General features: G+C 56.3%; 1 protein-coding gene and 1 long non-coding RNA gene across 11 annotated transcripts in view; one reads left to right on the forward strand and one right to left on the reverse strand.

The window, feature by feature from the left end:
- LOC123369703 (maestro heat-like repeat-containing protein family member 7) overlaps positions 1-6,418 on the forward strand; it is a 422,324-nt gene extending 415,906 nt beyond the window's left edge. For 9 of the 10 annotated variants that reach the window (XM_045015620.1, XM_045015621.1, XM_045015619.1 and 6 more), the window contains 6 exons: positions 57-278; positions 2,734-2,889; positions 3,727-3,828; positions 4,099-4,201; positions 4,650-4,709; positions 5,702-6,418. In XM_045015620.1, coding sequence (XP_044871555.1) covers positions 57-278; positions 2,734-2,889; positions 3,727-3,828; positions 4,099-4,201; positions 4,650-4,709; positions 5,702-5,820 — 762 coding nt within the window. In that variant the 3' untranslated portion in view covers positions 5,821-6,418. The remainder of the gene's footprint in view (positions 1-56; positions 279-2,733; positions 2,890-3,726; positions 3,829-4,098; positions 4,202-4,649; positions 4,710-5,701) is intronic. The other variant, XM_045015627.1, reaches the window with a different exon arrangement.
- A 2,837-nt stretch (positions 6,419-9,255) lies between these two features.
- LOC123369718 lies at positions 9,256-19,055 on the reverse strand. The gene is made up of 2 exons (XR_006579127.1): positions 18,890-19,055; positions 9,256-9,851 (listed from the first exon to the last, which is right to left on the reverse strand). It is a non-coding gene; the product is annotated as an uncharacterized LOC123369718 (long non-coding RNA).
- Between the last annotated feature and the right edge of the window lie 201 nt (positions 19,056-19,256).

A 19,256-nucleotide genomic window follows, 5' to 3' on the forward strand; every position in this document is an offset into this window, starting at 1 on the left:
ATGGCTTGTTGGGTCACTGGAGGGTGTTTCGTAAAGCAGCTCCTTGTTTCGCACAGGTGGGGAAACTCCAGCATCTGCTGCCAGATGTCCTGGAGCGACTCCAGGAGGTAGACAGAGACCTCATCCACAAGGCCATCGCCGTGCTGAAACACCTCCTCCCCGGCATGGACAGGCAGAGCGCTAGCCGCGTTGCTGTGCAAGTGGCTGCGCAACTCCTGCCGTTGTTTGACGATGTAAGGCCTGGCAGCTCACAGGAGATCCCATCAAACTGCAGACATGTGAGTGGGGGCTAGGGGGTGGGCTAGCAGGGCCTGTGCTTTGGTCCTAGCCAGAAAACGGATTGTCATAAATCATGAGCCCATTCCCGCCTTCCTCTCACTCTCCATGAGAGCACATGGCAGAAAGGATGGGAATCCTGGTGTCCCGCAGGCCTACTGACAAGGATGAGGGCAGCCTGGGGACGAGGCTCCCCTTGGGGAAGGACGTGCATTCCTGAGCCTGCATGCAGCGAGGGGGCCTCTGCAGCACAGGGTGCTGCAATGCTCTTGCTGGCTTCCAGGGTGACAAGTGATGGTACCTTGGTGAAAATCTGCCCCTCCTTTCCCTGGCCAGGAATCCTACAGCTGGCCTGTCAGCTCCATAAGGAAATGGCTCTGTCTGTAGGTTCTGCAGCTACCGCCCTTTCCTCTCCCCTTCGTTCTCATGGCACGGCAGCGTGAAAGGAGGGGAAAGTTCTCCTCAGATCTTTTGTACCCACAAACTATCCCCCGCTGGCGCATTCACCAGACTGATGTTCAGTCCCACACTGGGTGGCGAGATCCAGCAAGCGGGCAGGAGAAAGGGGCCCATCCATTACTGCCTTCCAAGGGTAATGCCCCAGTGGGGGCTCCTGGAGGGACTCCCCAGCTCTCATAACGGTAAATCCTACTCTCAGCCCTCCCGAATTCTGCTGGGACCCTGCTGCTCTTTATTTAGTAGTGGCACAGGCCTGGCTAAAGCTGTTCCCAGGGTCTCCTGGATCCCCAGCTGGCCAAAGGGACAGGGCAGCCTGGACCAAGGATGCAGGATCTCGCCCTGGGGTGAGCCCTTTAAACCAAACCCCTCTCAGGCCCGGGGGGGACAGAACAGGTTCTTTATGGGGCAGGGATTATATCCAAATAGTGTTAATGAACACAACGCCCATTGTTGTCAGAAGTGTGTTGTCAGAGTGCTACCGGTGTGGTGCTCTGCTTTCTCCTTGTTGATATCACTCGGCTGCGTGCGTGTGTTCCCTCTGTGTGCTACCCCAGCTCTGCAGATAGCTGACACAGCAGACCCGACGAGAACCCCCAATAACCACAGAGTCCAGTAAGATGCAAAGCCACGTCGGCTAGGTTTATTGCGACCTCGGACACAATTGCAGTTCCCTGTAGGTTTCTTAGCCTAATTCAGGGCATACTACGAGAAAGTGCCTCTTGGCAATGGACCCGGCTCAGTGGCGGGACTTTCCACTGCCCCCTCGGCCGGACAAAGGCACCGCCCCAGGGATGCATTCTTATACACAGACACAAACAAGTTACACATCACACCTGACGTATGAGGTACAACCCCTCCACGTAGCACGGTACAACCTTTCTACGTATTTAGGTGCCGCCTTCTACCTTGTACATGTTGGTTCGATCAAAACAACTCTATCCATCATTTTACCCTTTTGCCCCTGTCATTGGGATGGGCCAGCCTGTTCTTTGTTATCTGTGTGGAATGTGCAAGTATGTGAATGTTCAGTACCTTTTAGATACGTATCAGCCCTTTCCTTGCCAGCTTCTGTGAGCAGGGCCTGCCTCTGGCTCACAGCTTAACTTTGCTTTATGTTAGCAAAGTCTTGTTCATTACTTTAGTTCAGGCCTCAGGCCTCATACTGGGCCTTTATCATGGCCTGCACTTACTACACCCATCACCAGGGAAAGGCAAACAGGCCTCAACAACTGGAGGGAAGACCAGAGAGGTGCCAGTCCAACATCTGCCTGTGCCCACTGCAGTGCAGCCCTGATGCCCCCATACCCCTCCCACGTGTTTTGTACAGATCCTGCCCAGCTGTTCTGAGCTGACCCCTCACCCCACCCCAAACCCCTGGAGGCTGGGTGGCTTCCAGTCATGGCTTCCAAGGCCCCCTATCTGGGAGCTCCTGCACATTTACCACCCCTTGGCCCTGGTTAAATTCACCCCAGGTCCCTGAGCATGGCCCAAACAAACACCAATGTAGGAATTTGCCCCCTATGCCTGGCCCCCTTGGCCCGGCTAGAGGGCCGCTGTGGGTCAACACCAGTGTGAGCTGGGCCTGCAAACTACACCCCCCCTTCGCTCTTTGAATCTTTCCTCATCACTCCTTCTCTGCCGCCCCTGTCCTGGCACTGCTCCACCCTGAATGTTTCCCCTTGGCTGACACAGGCGGGTGCTGATGTCAGTGCACCCAGAGCTGGCTGTGAGAGCCCAGGGGCAGTCTCACCCCAGCTTACTGCTCTCCCTGGCCAAGAAGTTACCAGGCCAGCCCCTCAGCTGGTGGAAATCTGCATCTCTATTGCCTTCAATGGCGCTATGCCCATGAGACTCTGGCCCCAGCTGTGGCTGTATGGCTGGGGGTGAGTTACCAATACCCCCTGCAGGGCAGACATCTCTGGCACAGTGTGCGCTTGCCCCGCTGGATGAGAATGACTGTCACAGTGTCTCCTCCCCTCCCTATATCATCTCTTGCAGGTGACCAGCAAGCTCCTGGTGCTCTCCATCACCCTTTTTAAAGACCTGCTGGAGCTTGTAAGGGGGCCCAACCGGAGCGAGATGAAGGAGCATGTGCTCCAGATCCTGGTCCCACTGCTCCTCCTCGTGCATGATGAGCGTCCCAGCATGTCCCAGGTGAGGCCACCAATTGGAGTCTGCGGCTGAGATAGTTACAGAGCGACCATTTGTTTGGGGGGGGCAACATGTGACACCCCCCTTTAAAGGGTCTGGCCGGTAGAGGGCAGGTGCTCAGTGCTGTGACAATCAGGCACTCAAAATCACTTGAATGTTGAGTCCAGTAGTGCCATGACCATGGCACCCCACCCAACTGCTGAGTCTTCTCTGCATCCTCTGAGCTCAACACCCCCCTGCAGCCAGGCTGAGAGATTGGGTGGGGCGAGTGGTTGCCTCACCACTCTTACAGCCACTGGCCTCCGCACACTCCCCTGGCTGTGCTGGTGGGAAGAGCACAACCCTGGCCATATCCCTACCAGGAGCAGGGCTACTCAGCCTCCAGATGGTGCACAGGACCCAATGTGCCCTTAGCCAAGCGGCCCGGACAGCCCGTACTAGCCATGACATGCCCAAGCCCCTCCCCCCCATGCCTCTGCACATGCTAGTGCTCATGGCCCCCATCACTTGGGACACAAATGCCACCAGCACTAATGAATTCACCCCATGAGGTGGGGAACTGAGGCACAGCCTCAAAAATATTGAACCCCCATGGGCATTAAGCACCTAAATCCCTTTGCAGCCCTGGGCCTAAGCAACTTGCCTGAGTTCCTGCAGGGAGAGCTGGGAATTGAGTCAGGTCTCCAGCCATTGCCTTAGCCACACCGCCGCCCTTCCGCGAGCAGCCAGGGCAGTGAAGCGTTCAGCACGCACGGCCTCCCTGGCCTCCGGGTAACTAGGCTAGTGGCTTCCAGCTCCCGTAACTGTGTCCGGCTCGCCCCGGCCCCTCTTGTTTTGCAGGTGTGTTGGGACACCCTCAGCAGTGCCGCCCAATTCCTGAGGTGGCACCAGCTCAGTGGCCTCATCCAGCACAAGGAAACCTGGCGAAGCTGTGACTGCCTGGTGAGGGAGCCCTCGGGCCATTCACTGCACAGCCCTCGCTGGCAGAAGTGGAGGAATCAGTGGATAGGGCACCCCCGATTGCCTGGCTCTGTGCCCACACTGAGCCCCAGCCCTGGGACCACACCTGGCCCTGGGTGTGGTCCCTCTGCGTGATCCTCCCAGCACAGGAAGGAGGGGCAAAAACAGGACGTGCGCTCCACACACCTGGAAGCTGGCCTGTGGGACGGAAAGGCCTTTAATAATCTTGTTCTCCCTTGTTCTGGCTCCTAGGTGACGCGCTACAACGGGAGAGCTGATGACTTCCTGGGCCAGACCATGGCCTTCCTGCAGCACCCACAGACTCCAGTTAGGGAAGCAGCCATCAGGTTCCTAGGTAACCACAGAGCAGAGGGGTCCCTTTAGCAGAGGGGTTGGATCTGGTCCCAGGCTCTCCTCAGTCCCTGCCAGCAGCGAGAAGTGATCCCTGGGCTCCTGATTCCCTAATGAAGGCGAAGGGGTGTCAGAAACCCACAGGAGCAAGCTCACCCCAAACTGCCCTGATTGGCTGATGGGACCCCTCTAAGCCCACTGCTCCTCATGCAGTCCCCATTCTCCGCCCCCACCCCACCATGGGCTCTTGGTAGTGGACCTTCAAGGCGCTGTGCTCTCCTTTGGCAACCAGCCCTGTAGCCATCTCTGGGGACTCGCCCTTTCCCCTGGGGATTCAGGAGCGTGTCCTGGCCAGTGAGGGGCGGGGGAAAGCCGCGGTGCTTGGAGGGTGACAGGCTCTTTAACACCCTCGCTGGGGACACGGGGATGTGATGAGCTGTTTGTGTGTGTAGGGCTCACTGCCCGGCAGCTGGACCAGGGGAGCCAGGACAAGCTGGACGCCATCTGCGACAGTGAGTGGTCCCACTTTGAGTACTGAGCACTAGGGGGATGAATGGCCCAGGGCTGCAGGGTGGGTTCAATCTCCAACGCCAGCAACGTGGTCACAGGCGAGAGCCACAAGGGGATGCAAAATGTAAATCCCCAACCCCCTGATCAGTTGCCCCCTCACCCTGTCATGTCTGCTGGTTGGCATGTGCCCAGGCACTTAGCCCTGACCTCAGAGCTGCGGCCTGGTAGATCCCCAAACTGGGCCTGAGCTGGCTGGCCTTCGCAGATGATTGCCCCCCCACAAACACAGCCAAAGTGGGGTGCTGCCTCCCCCCTTGCACTCACTAGCCCAGTGTTTGTTGCAGTCACCTCCACATGGGACACCTGGGGTCAAGCCACTGCTCCAAATGAGGCTGAAGTGACGTCCGGTCACCTACCTCCCTGCTGCGTGTCCAGACCCTTGGGCAGCACAGGGCAGAGCAGCATCTCCACCACATTTCTTCGGGAAAAGGGAAGGGTGGGTGACATAGCTCAGACTCCTCACTCCCAAAGCAGATTCACAGCTGGGCCTCCCAACCGGAGCTAGAGAATGGCTGAGCTCCCTCCTCGGCATTTCCTGGAGGGCAGCAGGGCACCTGAAGTTAGGCAGCGCCTAACAATGCCCAAGCCCCCTTTGTGACTCTCCCCCTCTCTAGGCCTAAGTGCCCATCTGTGCATTGGGGGGGAAGGGGGAGGGTAAATACAGGCAGGGATGAGGATCTCAGATACTGCAGGGATGAGGCAGTCCTAGAAATAGTGAGTGAATGGGGTTCATTGGGACTTCTTGCCTGTGTCTGGAGGCTCCCCCAGCTGTGGAGGGCGGCGGGGATGTTTAGTGAGGGTTGCTTGTTGTTCTCGCTAGTCCCCTGCCTCCTGCCTCCTTGTCGTGGGCCGAGAGGTACAGAGCTGGCTTGGCCTGCTGGGGTTCTCCAGAGTGCCATGGCTCTGACCTCCATTTCCTTCCTTTCAATCTTAGACCTCAAAGGCTTGCAGCAGGACAGCATGTCCTCAGTCCAATGCCTGGCTTCTCAGACCATCTTCATCCTGGAGGCCTTCAAGAACCAGCCTCCAGCCTGCTGCGGCCTATGGACATAGCCAGCTCTGTACCTCTCGGCCTATGGACATTGGTCCATAGGATAACAAGAATGTGCACTGCGGAGAGCCAGCTCATTGAAGCTGCCCAGCTGCCCTTGCTCTGGGAACAGCCAGCCTCCCTTCTCTGGGGGCTTGGTGCATGAGAGCCCACCTGGAGCAAGGTGGAACACATGGCTTCTTCCCAATTGGCCGCCTGCGCTGCCCAGCCATGTGAGTAGTTAACTGCTCAATAGCTTTCATCATCATGTACTTTTTGACAGGTTTCCATGCACCGTGTTGCATTTACGTCCTGCCCTCCGTCCCCATTTCCAGTCGTGTACATTTTTATGCCGTCGGCCATTTTGAAAATTTATTTTGTATTATTTTTCTGTTTGGCCGGGGGAAGGTTGTGTGCTTGTGTTTTGACATATTTAGAGAAAAAGTACAAATGAGTAGAAAGAGAGGCTGTAAAGGGTTTGCAGTCCCCCCCCAGGCCCCACCGTCTGTCCATCTGGGTGGGAGACCACACCCCTTGCTATGATACTTCCGGGTACGGTGGTTCAGGGGAAAATTAGCTCAGTGTTAATGGCTCTAGCCTGCAGTCAGGCCAAGTAACGGTAGAGAGTCTGTTTGCCCGGGGCCCTCAATCAGGGCAGGGCGTCAATCGAGAAGGGGATCTGGCCTACAGGCAGGCAGGCAGAGCAGCAGGAGGTCCATTTGCCTGGCCCTTGATCAGGGTAGGGCAGCAGTCAAGTAGGGGGGCTCTGGCCTACAGTCCGGCAAAGCTGTCGCAGTCTAGGGGAGGTTAGCTCTCTGGTGGGAATGTCAGCACAACCATCTGGCATCTGGATTCAGGCGGGTGCCAGACCAATTCAGGCCTCCTGACAACCAGGGGGGAGGCTGCCACTCCTGACGTTGAGGTGGTAGGGGCAGAGGAACTCAGGTCCTCCCATTCCACTGCATCCCAGCCCAGGACCCTAACAGCGGTGGAGTTGTCCGCCACTGGGTCAGCGGGGAAAGTCCAGCCGCAACACGCTGGCTGGCTTGTAGTCAATAACACAGCCAAACCTAATTCTGCTTCCCTTGGCTCCATCCGACACACCCATTCCGTGTGTACATGGGTTCCAGGGTTGTTGTTCGCTTCGCTGGGATAGACAGCTAGTGGCAGCCCCCCCAGCTCCTCGGAGATCCTGGCGTCTGGCAGCTTTGTCAGCACCTCTGGGTCTCTGTCAGGAGAGCGGTCTCCGTTAGGTCTGGGCTCACGCAACGGGGAAGAGATGTCCTGCTCCTCAGGCAGCCCTCCCCCGACTGAGCTGGAGGACCAGCCTTTTATAGTTCTGCTTCCTGTCCCACCCCTCTGCTTCCAGCGGGGAGGCCATGCAAGTCCCCGTTCTACCCACCAGGGGGGCGTTCACGGATCCCTCCCTGTCTGTCAGGGCAGGAGACTATGCCCTCTCGCTACAGAGGCCTTAAAGAAAAGGAGTTTTAAAAAAAGAAAGATTGCTTAGGCTTAGAGGAAAAAAGGAAAGAAAGGTTATCTTAAATAGAAGAAAGAGGGGAAACTAGAGAAAGCAACAAGAGAGAGGAGTTTGTAAGAACGTGGTAAAAGGTTATTTTTGTTGGGACTAAAAAATTATAAGAGTAAAAAAAAATTGAACTCAATTTAAAAAACCAAAGGCTAATTAAATAGAATAGGAAATATAAAGGAAGGTTGAGGAGGTCGGGTGAAAGAACTCACATGGCAGAATAATTAGCGAGAGATTCTGTGTCAGTGACATAGGGCTGTGTAAAGTACAGAAAACAGCAAGAGAGAGAAAGAACCCTTTTTGTTAATAAGCAGAAAACAGAGCTGTGCAAAAGAGAGAAAGATCCTTACCATTTCCCGCCGTTGTTCAGCCATCGTCAACCGAGCAGCACAGCTTCCGCTGCAAACTCTGCTCTCCCATTCTTGCATCAGTAGCAAATTTCTCCATGTTGTTGGTGCTGGGCTCCAGTGAAAGCTACAGAAGGAAACCATTTCCCGCCTTTTATCAGCCATCTTGAACCGAACAGCTCTCCTACGTTTCATGCCATTTTTCCAGGATTACCCATGCAGGCACCATAGCGCGGCAAGTATGTAGCCCACTCAGATCTCTGCTGCAGTCTTGACCATTGTAAATACCTCATGCATTATCCAGCAGTATGTGAAGTTTCTGCAAAAATGGGCGAGGAAGCGACGACAGCGCGATTACTGTACTGATGAGGACATGGACACCTCTGTTCCTAGAAGCACAGCATGCAGCGATTGGGAGATCATGGTGGTGTTGGGCCAGGTTCATGCCGTGGAACGCCAATTTTGGGCCCAGGAAACAAGCACAGACTGGTGGGACCACATAGTTTTGCAGATCTGGGATGATTCCCAGTGGCTGCGAAACTTTCGTATGCGTAGGGCCACTTTCAGGGAACTTTGTGATTTGCTGTCCCCTGCCCTGAAGCACAAAGACAGCAAAATGAGAGCAGCCCTCACAGTTGAGAAGTGCGTGGCCATAGCACTGTGGAAGCTTGCAATGCCCAACAGCTACCAGTCAGTCAGGAATCAGTTTGGAGTGGGCAAATCTACCGTAGGGGCTGCTGTGCTGCAAGTAGCCAATGCAATCATTGACCAGCTGCTATCAAGGGTAGTGACTTTGGAAAATGTGCAGACCATTGTGGATGGCTTTAATGCGCTGGGGTTCCCTAACTGCAGTGGGGCGATAGACAGAACGCATATCCCTATCTTGGCCCCGGCACACCGGGGCGGCCAATATGTAAACTGTAAGGGGTACGTTTCCATGGTGCTGCAAGCACTGGTGGATCACAAAGGACATTTCACTGACATCAAGGTGGGATGGCCGGGAAAGTGCATGACGCTCGCATCTTCAGGAACTCTGGTCTGTTGGAACAGCTGCAGGAAGGGACTTACTTCCCAGACAAGAAAATTACTGTTGGGGATGTGGAAATGCCTATAGTTATCCTGGGGGACCCAGCCTACCCCTTAATGCCATGGCTCATGAAGTCGTACACAGGCACCCTGGACAGTAGTAAGGAGCAGTTCGACTATAGGCTAAGCAAATGCAGGATGGTGGTCGAATGTGCTTTTGGACATTTGAAAGAGCGCTGGCGCAGTTTACTGACTTGGTTAGATCTCAGCACAACCAATACTCCAATTGTAATTGCTGCTTGTTGTGTGCTCCACAATATCTGTGAGAGTAAGGGGGAGACGTTTATGGCGGAATGGGCGGTTGAGGCAACTCGCCTGGTGGCCAATTTCGCACAGCCAGAGAACAAGGCGATTAGAAGAGCGCAGCAGGGTGCGCTGTGCATCAGAGAAGCTTTGAAAGACAGTTTCATGATTGGCCAGGGTACAGTGTGACACTTGTGTTTGTTTATCTTGAAGTTACCCGCCCCCTATATATATGAAAGGAAATAAAGTCACAATTGTTTAAAAACCATTCTTTAGTATTCATTGCACAACACATGGAGAGAAATCAGAAGGTAAATGGGGGGAGGAGGGGTTGGGTTATGGGGGTGGAGAAGAAGGGAAGGAGAAGTCCAGAAACCAAATCAAAAGTTCACATATGCCAACTTTCTGCTGCTTGGGTGAGCCTCTGGGGTTGAGTGTGTGAGTCCCCTTAGCCTCCCCCGTCGTGTTCTTGGGCATCTGGGTGAGGAGGCTATGGAACTTGGGGAGGAGGGAGGGCAGTTATACAGGGGCAGCAGCGGCAATCTGTGATCTTTCTGCCTTTCCTGCATTAGATCCACCATACAGGGCAGCATGTCAGTTTGCTCCCCCATGAGCTCAACCATAGTGTCCTGCCTGCTCTCATCGCGCGCGTCCCTCCTCTCTTCGTGTTCCTGTAATGCATTACGTGACTGCGCAATTGTTTACCACCACGCATTCAGCGGGGCCCTATCAGCGCTGGAGGACTGCATGAGCTCGGCGAATATGTCGTCCCGAGTTCCTTTTTTCTGCCTTCTAATCTGGACCAGCCTCTTGGATGGAGTAGATTGGGGCTGCGTTGAAACATTTGCACCTGCAGGAGGAGAAAAAGGAAGAGTAGTATTTTAAAAGATACATTTCAGAGAACAAAGGACACACTGTTTCTCAGTGAACCAGGCAATTCATAGTACACAGCACATCACACACAGCTGGACAACAGAATTCAGCTTGCAGCCAGCCATGGTAAGCCCTAGGGGCACGCGGGGTTCTGTTTCTTCGGCATTCATTTCAATACTTTCAAACTGCTGGGCCCCCTTTCTCATAGCAAGCAATGCCTGGTAGGTTTGCAGTATAAAAGGAGGTCCTGCAGGCTCTCTGGGATGATTGCTTCACACAACACACACACACACACACACACACACAGACTCGCACCCACTGCGTGGCTCCAATGATGTCTGAGCAGGGATGAGCCCTTTAAACTAAACGCAAACAGCCCAACGTGGCTGTGTTTTCCCCACCCCCCACCCCACCACCGCAAGGCTCCGATCAGGCTCACTCGCCAGAAGTACCTTCTCCAGGATCATGGAAGTGGGGGTGGGGGCTATTGGCTCCTGCATTAAGAATAGTTCCTGGCTAGGGATGAAAATGGATTCCCCACTTGCCGCCTGTGCACTGTCCTCCTCCTCCTCCTCTTCGTCCTCCAATAACTCATCCTCCTCGCTCCGTTCAACTTCCTCCTTGGAGATATCCACGGACAGTGGTGGGGTAGTGGTGTCGTCACCCCCATAACTGCATGCAGCTCACGGTAGAAGCGGCATGTATGCGGCTGTGACCCACAGCGCCCATTTGCCTCCCTGGCATTTTGGTACGCTTGCCTGAGCTCCCTGATTTTTGTACAACACTGCTCTGTGTCCCTGGAGTAGCCTCTTTCCGTCATGGCCCTGGAGACTTTAGCGTACGTATTTGCGTTCTTTTTTTTTTAACGTAGTTCTGCCATAACAGATTTTTCTCCCCAACATTCAATGAAATCCAGTACCTCCCATTCGGACCATTCTGGAGCTCATCTGCGAATCCGGGACTGCATGGTCTCTTGTGATGGTGCTCTCTGCATGATTGCCTATGATAGTGGACTGTGCTGCTGGTCACCTGTGCTGCTGGTGACCAAACAGGAAATGAAATTCAAAAGTTCCTGGGGCTTTTCCTGCCCACCTGGCTAGTGCATCAGAGTTGAGAGTGTTGTCCACAGCAGTCACAAGGAAACATTCTGGGATACTTCCCGGAAGCCAATAACTTTGAATTGCATCCACACTACTTTTAATCCGGGATTGCGATCTCGATTTAAGCGCTACTCTACTTGCCGAGGTGGAGTACAGAAATTGGATTAAAGAGCCCTTTAAATCGAAGAAACCAGTTTGGTCATGTGGAAGGAATGATTTTTTTTTCTCCAAATTAACTTGGCTAATTCCGAAATAAATGACTAGTGTAGACCAGGCTTGAGAGAGGGAGAGTATAGAAAACAGCAAGAGATCGTTTTTGGTTAGTGAGAGAAGGACAGTATAGAAAGCTGCAGGGAGGGGACACAGGGGAGAGAGAACTTACCCTTGTGGCTGCCTCTGGGAAAAGAGGCTCACAGCCGCCAGCATGGTTATCTCCGCCTCTCGGGATAGCTAGATAGATAGATGTGGTGTATGGAGATAGATAGATAGATAGATAGATGTGGTGTATGGAGATAGATAGATAGATAGATAGATAACCCTATTGGCTTTACGCCCTTTTACATTTTATGTGATTTTTCTCTAATCTCAGCTCCTTGAACTTTTTCATGGTCCAAAGCGAACAACAACCCTGGAACCCATGCACACATGGAATTGGTGTGTAGGAAGGAGCCCAGGGAAGCTGAACTGGGTTCAGATGTGTTATTGACTACAAGCCAGCCAGCGTGTTATGGTTGGACTTTCCCTGCTGACCCAGTGGCGGACCACTCCACCGCTGTTAGGGCCCTGAGCTGGGACGCAGTGGAACGAGAGGGCCTGGGTTCCTCTGCCCCTACCACCCCAACGTCAGGAGTGGCAGCCTCCCCACCTGGTTGTCAGGAGGCCTGAATTGGTCTGGCACCCGCCTGAATCCGGATGCCAGGCGGTTGTGCTGACTCTCCCACCAGAGAGCTAACCTCTCCTAGACTGTGACAGCTCTGCTGGACTGTAGGCCAGAGCCCCCCTACTTGACTGCTGCCCTACCCTGATCAACGGCCAGGCAAATGAACCTCCTGCTGCTCTGCCTGCCTGACTGTAGGCCAGAGCCCTTTCTCGATTGACGCCCTGCCCTGATTGAGGGCCCCGGGCAAACAGACTCTCTACCGTTACTTGGCCTGACTGCAGGCTAGAGCCATTAACACTGAGCTAATTGTCCCCTGAACCAAGGTACCCCCGGAAGTATCGTAGCGAGGGGCATGGTCAAAGGGGCTGACGGCGCCGGAAATGGGGACGGGGTGTGGAAACCTGCCAAAAACTATATGGTGATGAAAGCTATCAAATGGTTAACTACTCTGTAACGGGCCGGTGTGGCTCCCCTCCTCCCCTGGGAGGGTTGAGCCCCGGACACCGGAAGGGGCGGGGCTAGAGAACAGTGAGCCCGCCCCTCAGAGGGTCAGGCGGCGACCCAGAAGTATAAAAGCCGGCCATCCGAGCTCAGTCAGAGCCCAGCCACCGCCGGGAGCAGACCTGCCCGAGGGAGCTCGTGACTGGGAAGCCACTGGGGCCCAGAGCAGTTGCCCGGACTGGCCGGAGCTTCCCTTCGCTCGCTACCGGGAGGACCCGCGGGAGCTTCCCCGTGCCACCTACGACGAGGAGCCACCGGAGACTTCCCCTCTCCGCTGTTGTTACCCCGAGGAACCCCCGGAGCAGCACTGGCCGGACTTCCCCAAGGAACTGCCGGATCTACCCCCGACCCGGGCTGCGAGGAGCCCATGCTGTGGGACTTCCCGGGAGTGGACGCCGCGGACCAGGTAGGGCCAGAGGGGGAAATTGGAAGTGGCCCGGGGGCAGCCGACCCTAGTCAGGCTGCAGATCAACCCATACCCATGTCAGTGTGTTGCGGTGAGGATCCCCACTGACCGTCAGCCGTGGTAGCCGCTGCCTAGGGCCCCGGGCCGGGACGCAGTGGAGTGAATGGGCCTGCGTCCCCCCTGCCACCCCACTCATGGGTGGCAGTTTTCCCCCTCACCCCAGTGCTCAGCCCCTGCCCCAAAGGGCCTGAGCCTCCTAGACTGTTTGCTGCTCAGCCCCTGTCCCAAAGGGCCTGAGCCTCCTAGACTGTTTGCTGCTCAGCCCCTGCCCCAAAGGGCCTGGGCCTGCTAGACTGTTTGCTGCTCAGCCCCTGCCCCAAAGGGCCTGAGCCTCCTAGACTGTTTGCTGCTCAGCCCCTGCCCCAAAGGGCCTGAGCCTCCTAGACTGTTTGCTGCCCAGTCCCTGCACCAAAGGGCCTGGGCCTGCTGAACTATTTGTACTGTTGCTCAGCCCCTGCAGCAAAGGGCCTGGGCCTTCTTGAACTCTTTGTGTCGCTGCCCCACCCCTGCACCAGAGGGCCTGGGCTTGCTTGAACTCTTTGTGTTGTGGCCCAGCCCCTGCAACAGAGGGCCTGGGCCTCCCCAAACTGTTTTATATTGTTGCTCAGCCTTGCAACAGAAGGCCTGAGCCCTAATTGACTCGTATATTGTTGCTCAGTGTAACGGGCCGGTGTGGCTCCCCTCCTCCCCTGGGAGGGTTGAGCCCCGGACACCCACGTTTACAGTTGGTACCAGAAGTGAGGAGTCGAACCCTTGCCTCTGTGAGAAGGGGCCGGTAGGTGGGTGGTGATTCACCCCCTTCCTAGCCAGGAACATGGATATGCAATGGCTGTTCCAGCTGCTGGTGGAGAGCCAGGAGCGGCAGCAGGCAGCCCAGCAGCAGCAGCAGCATGCCGCCCAGCTGGAGCAGCAGCAGCAAGGAGATGCCGCCCAGCTCCAGCAACAGCAGCAGCAGCACGCAGCTCAGCTGGAGCAGCAGCAGCAGCTAGTACAGCAGCTGGGGAACCAGCTGCAGCACCTCATGGGCCCCGCACCCCGCCCCGCCGACTGGCCAGCGGGGGAGGGCACTGGGGGGGGGGGCCACGTTCGGCTGCCCCCCTGCGCCTGACCAAGATGGGCCCGGACGACGACCCCGAGGCCTTCTTGGTGATGTTTGAGCATGTGGCCCTTGTCACGGGGTGGGCCCGAGACCAATGGGCCACTCTTTTGGCCCCGTATTTGACTGGGACGGCCCAAGCGGCCTACTGCGGACTGGCGACAGAAGAGGCCAGAGACTACGACCGAGTAAAAGCTGCGATCCTGGACACTTTGGACGTCAGCCCAGAGACCTTTAGACAGCGGTTCTGGCGCCAGACCTACCCTGCGGGCGCCCGTCCCCGGATGGTGGTCCAGACCTTGAAGTAGGCCTGCCGCCGGTGGCTGCAACCAGAGGTCAGGACAGCGGAGGAGGTCACCGAGCAGGTTGTCTTGGAATAATTTGTCCATACCCTACCGGCCCGGGGAAGGGCCTGGGTACTCCGACACCGGCCGGCGACCCTGGCTGACGCCGTCTCACTGATGGAAGGCTTCCTGGCTGCGGAAGCCTCCATAGGACCCACCTTCCGGCCACCTACCTCCGGGCCCGAATGCCCCATAATGAGAAGAAGGCGACCAACCTGCGCAGCCAGCGAGGTCCAGGCCACGGATCAGAATCCCGGCCGGTGTCCCAGACCCAGTACTCAGACGCGGCTTCCCGGCTAGCAACCCCGGCCTTCAATCAGGGGGCCCCGAGGGCCCGTCGGAGCCCCCCCGAAGTACCCGAGTGGTCCTCCCTCGGAGCGGGTGTCCCGAGCTCAGTCCCTGCTTTGGATGTGGGAAGGCGGGGCACCTACAACGGGACTGCCCCGAAATGGACTGTAGCTTTGGGCAGGTCTACGCAAGGGCCGGCTGGACCCGATTACCACAGGTCCCCAAACTCACGGTCCCGGTGATGGTTGGGGACCAAGCCACGCAGGCTTTGATTGACTCTGGGTGCGGCCAGACGTTGGTGCGCCAGGCTCTGGGACCCCCGGACGACCCCCGTTTGAAGCCGATCCGTCTGCAGTGCATTCATGGAGACGTCCGGCCCTACCCGAGCGCTCGAGCCCGACTAACAGTGGGTGGTATCACCCAACAATTAGTAGTCAGCTTGGCGCCCCACCTGGCGTACCCTGTGATCCTGGGGCGGGACTGGCCCGCCTTCGAGGAGCTCCTCCGGTCAATGCCGGCGTTAGAGGCCGAGCCCCAGGAGGCTCCGACAGAGGCGGAGAAGGACGGTGAGGAGAACGAAGCAGGAGACCAAGAAGCCGGTGGACCACCGGGGGAGGCCCTAGCCGAACCCCGCTTCGACACCGATTTCTGCCGCGACCAACGCGCAGACCCTACTCTTAGCCGGGCCTATGAGCAACTCGCGGCCGTAGACGGGTCCGTGATCGATCCTCATTGGGCCACCCAGTGGCCCCATTTCGAACTACGCCAGGACAGACTCTATCGGGTCGACAGAGACCCCCGCACACGGGAACCGCAAACGCAGTTGCTGGTACCCCGCTGTCACCGGCGAGCCGTGATGAGGTTGGCCCACGATGTACCAGCCACCAGACATCTAGGGCATGAGAAGACCCTGGCCTGAATCCTGGCACGGTTCTTTTGGCCCGGACTCCACCAAGACGTGAAGTGGTATTGCGACTCCTGCCCAGAGTGTCAGCTGGCCGCGCCGCCTCGGGTACCCAAGGCGCCCTTAGTCCCCATGCTGTTGGTTGAGACCCCGTTCGAGCGGGTCGCCATGGACCTGGTGGGCCCACTCCCCAGAAGCGCGGCCAGCTTCCAATACGTCTTAGTCCTCATGGACTACGCCTCCCATTTCCCAGAGGCCATCCCCTTGCGGAGCATCACAGCCCAGACTATTGCTGGGGAGTTGGTAAAGATTTTTGCCCGCGTAGGGTTGCCCAAGGAAATACTAACCGACCAAGGTACTAATTTTACGTCCCGGCTACTCAAACTGGTCTGCAAGCTCCTAGGGGTGAAACAGCTCCACACCTCCATGTACCATCCGCAAACCGACGGGCTGGTGGAGCCGTTTAACCGCACCCTCAAGGACATGCTGAAGAAATTTCCCCCGGGGGAGCTGCGCCACTGAGATCAGTTTCTTCCACCCCTGTTGCTGGCTGTCCGGGAGGTCCCCCAGGCATCAACAAAGTTCTCCCCATTTGAATTGTTATATGGACGGAGACCACGGCGCCTCCTGGATTTAATGCGGGAGAACTGGGAACAGTCGGCCTCCCCATCCCAGGGCCTCCTCCGGTATGTCCTCCAGTTGCGGGAGTACCTCACTCAAGCAGGTACCCTGGCATGGGAGAACTTGAGGATAGCCCAAGCAAGACAGGGGCGAAACTACAACCGGGATGCGCAGGCATGGGAATTTGCTCCCGGGGACCGGGTCCTACTGCTTCATAGGTGGCAGGTTTGTGTAATTTTTGGTGGGGCCCAAAATAGTGGTGCCCCCCCCCCCGCTCCCGCCCTGTAAGCCGATATAAAATGAAGCTACAACACGTCAGTGCCACAAGATTACAAGGGTCAATTACAAGTGGAAAGTCAGAAGCAGCACTTGCCTACTTCAATATACAGTATTATATTTTGTTGCACCTGTTGTGATGAAGTGGGAATGTTCTTAATATTTTCTCTTAATACTGTGTGGGTGCCTCAGTTTCCCCTGCAAGGTGCCAACTGAAGGTGTTGGGGACAAAGATCAGGTGGCCTCCTTGTCCGGAATCGAGACACAAAGGCCAGAGGAGGGAGTGTCAGTTTGAAGCTGGCTGGAGAAATGGGGAGAGGCCCAGAACTTGGGTCTGGGCTCCACACTCCCCAAGATGGACCTGACTTGAGGGGTCCTGTTTTCTGTATCCACACGGTCTGTTCTAGACTGTGATCCTGTCATCTAATAAACCTTCTGTTTTACTGGCTGGCTGAGAGTCACGTCTGACTGCAGAGTTGGGGTGCAGGGACCTCTGGCTGCCCCAGGACCCCGCCTGGGCGGACTCACTGCGGAAAGTGCATGGTGTGGAAGGGCATGCTGAATGCTCTGAGGTCAGACCCAGGAAGGTGTAAACTTCTTGCCCTGGAGACAGTCTGCTCAGAGAGGAGGCTCCCCCAGAGTCCTGACTGGCTTTGAAGGAGTGGTTCCTCCAGAGCATCCCAGCATCCCCTTCCACACCTGGAAGTCCGCACAGGCACTAACACTCCCTCCTCTGGCCTTTGTCAGGAAGGCTAACAGCATTTTGGGCTGTATAAGTAGGGGCACTGCCAGCAGATCGAGAGACATGATCATTCTCCTCTATTCAACATTGGTGAGGCCTCATCTAGAGTACTATGTCCAGTTTTGGGCCCCACATTGCAAAGAAGGATGTGGAAAAATTGGAAAATCCAGTGGAGGGCAACAAAAATGATTAGGGGGCTGGAGCACATGACTTCTGAGGAGAGGCTGAGGGAACTGGGATTGTTTAGTCTGCAGAAGAGAAGAATGAGGGGGGATTTGATAGCTGCTTTCAACTACCTGAAAGGGGGTTCCAAAGAGGATGGATCTAGACTGTTCTCAGTGGTAGCAGAGGACAGAACAAGGAGCAATGGTCTCAAGTTGCAGTGGGGGAGGTTTAGGTTGGATATTAAGAAAAACTTTTTCACTAGCAGGGTGGTGAAGCACTGGAATGGGTTACCTAGGGAGGTGGTGGAATCTCCTTCCTTAGAGGTTTTTAAGGCCCGGCTTGACAAAGCCCTGGCGGGGATGATTTAGTTGGGGATTGGTCCTGCTTTCAGCAGGGGGTTGGACTAGCTGACCTCCTGAGGTCCCTTCAAACCCTGATATTCTATGATACTCTAAACTGACCACCAAATTTAAGTTGCGTGTTTTTCCGGTCAGGTGAGGACTCTGGGGCAGGGCTGGGGATAAGGAACTTGGGGTGCAGACAAGCTGCCCCAGGGCTAGGGCCAAAGAGGACTCCCCTCCACCCTCCCTGGCAGCAGCAAGATCCAGGGGAGGGACCCCTTCTGCCCCCCCAGTCACTGCACATGCTCCTAGGGTCCCTCTCAGGTCCAGAAAGCCCACTCGCCTCCCCTATGGTGGGTACCGGGGGGAGGGGAAGTTGCCATCACGTGTGGCCTCCCCTGCTGCCACCCCTCACCATAGCCTCACTGGGGATGGGGCTGCCCCTTGCCCAGCATGGTGCAGGAGTGGGGACTGCAGGGTGGTAGCTGGGGAGGGGCACAGTATCACAAAATTCACCTAAGCCCCAGCTGCACAGGTCTAGGAAGCTCCCCTCCCCAGTGGTGTAGCCAGGTTCTAACATCAGGGGGAGCGAACACGTAAAAAAAGGTGCCAGCCAACATATCCAATTACTAATCAGGCAGTGCTATAACAAGAGATTATGCTATTACCATTATCCAGTCAGCTTGCACACTACTATTTTGAATTAGTGATAATTCAGAGAGAGAGAAAGAAGAAAGCTGAATTTACAGAACAATTATTAACCAGATTCCTGGTTATCCACCAGCCACTTTGCTCCAGCCCATGGCACAAAGCACCATAAACGCAGTAGAATCTGGCCAAGAGACTATTCACCTCAAATTGGCATCTGCTACACTCCCCCCTCCCCCGCCCCCAGTCCCCACTATTCAGGATGTAGCTGAGTGAAAAGGTGGCGTTGTGGAAGCATTTAGCAGGCAACTGAGAACTCCTACAGAGCCCTGTGCAGCCCCTGAGATCACTGCTGAGTTCTGAGCACTGGGGCTGCAGCTAGTCAGCAGTGAGATGAGGAGACACAACTGGCACCTTAAAGCACCTTTACCCCCCCCCCTTCCTTCACAAGCTGCACTAAGCACCGTTTCACAGCCCTGGGCGCAGCACTGGGGGGGGGGGGCAATAACCCAAAGTCACTCCTTTGCCTCCTGGTCCTGCTGATCCCTCAGCCCCTCTGCTGAAGAGAGACCAGGAGAAAAAAACATCCCCCCCCCTTCCCTCTCCACCGGCTCCAGCTGGGCTTCAGAGCCCCCTTCCCTACCGCGTGGCTGCCTTGCTCTGCACCGGGCTGCCGGGACCAACGGGGCTGCTGCTCCTCAGTCCCCCGCCGCACTGGGGGGGGGGGCTGCGCTGCCGCCCCTCCCCCTCCCGGCAGAGCCCACCCTGGCTCCGGGAGGGCAGCTGCGAGCTCCTCCTCCTCTCCCCGGGGGAGCCCGGCAATCAGCCCACGCTGCCTGCAGAGCCCAGAGCCAGCTGGCAGCCACACGCAAAACCCGGTCCGGACTCTAAGTCCGGAGCCCAGTGCTGGCTGCCTGGAAAGGTGCTGATTTTGTAAAATGTGCTCAAAGGGGAGCGGCTGCTTCCCCCCTTCCACGCCACTATGCTACTGGGTGGGCGGGGATGCTCCG

Source organism: Mauremys mutica, chromosome 4 (genome assembly GCF_020497125.1).
Source record: "Mauremys mutica isolate MM-2020 ecotype Southern chromosome 4, ASM2049712v1, whole genome shotgun sequence".
In the NCBI taxonomy this organism is placed as follows: Eukaryota; Metazoa; Chordata; order Testudines; family Geoemydidae; genus Mauremys; species Mauremys mutica.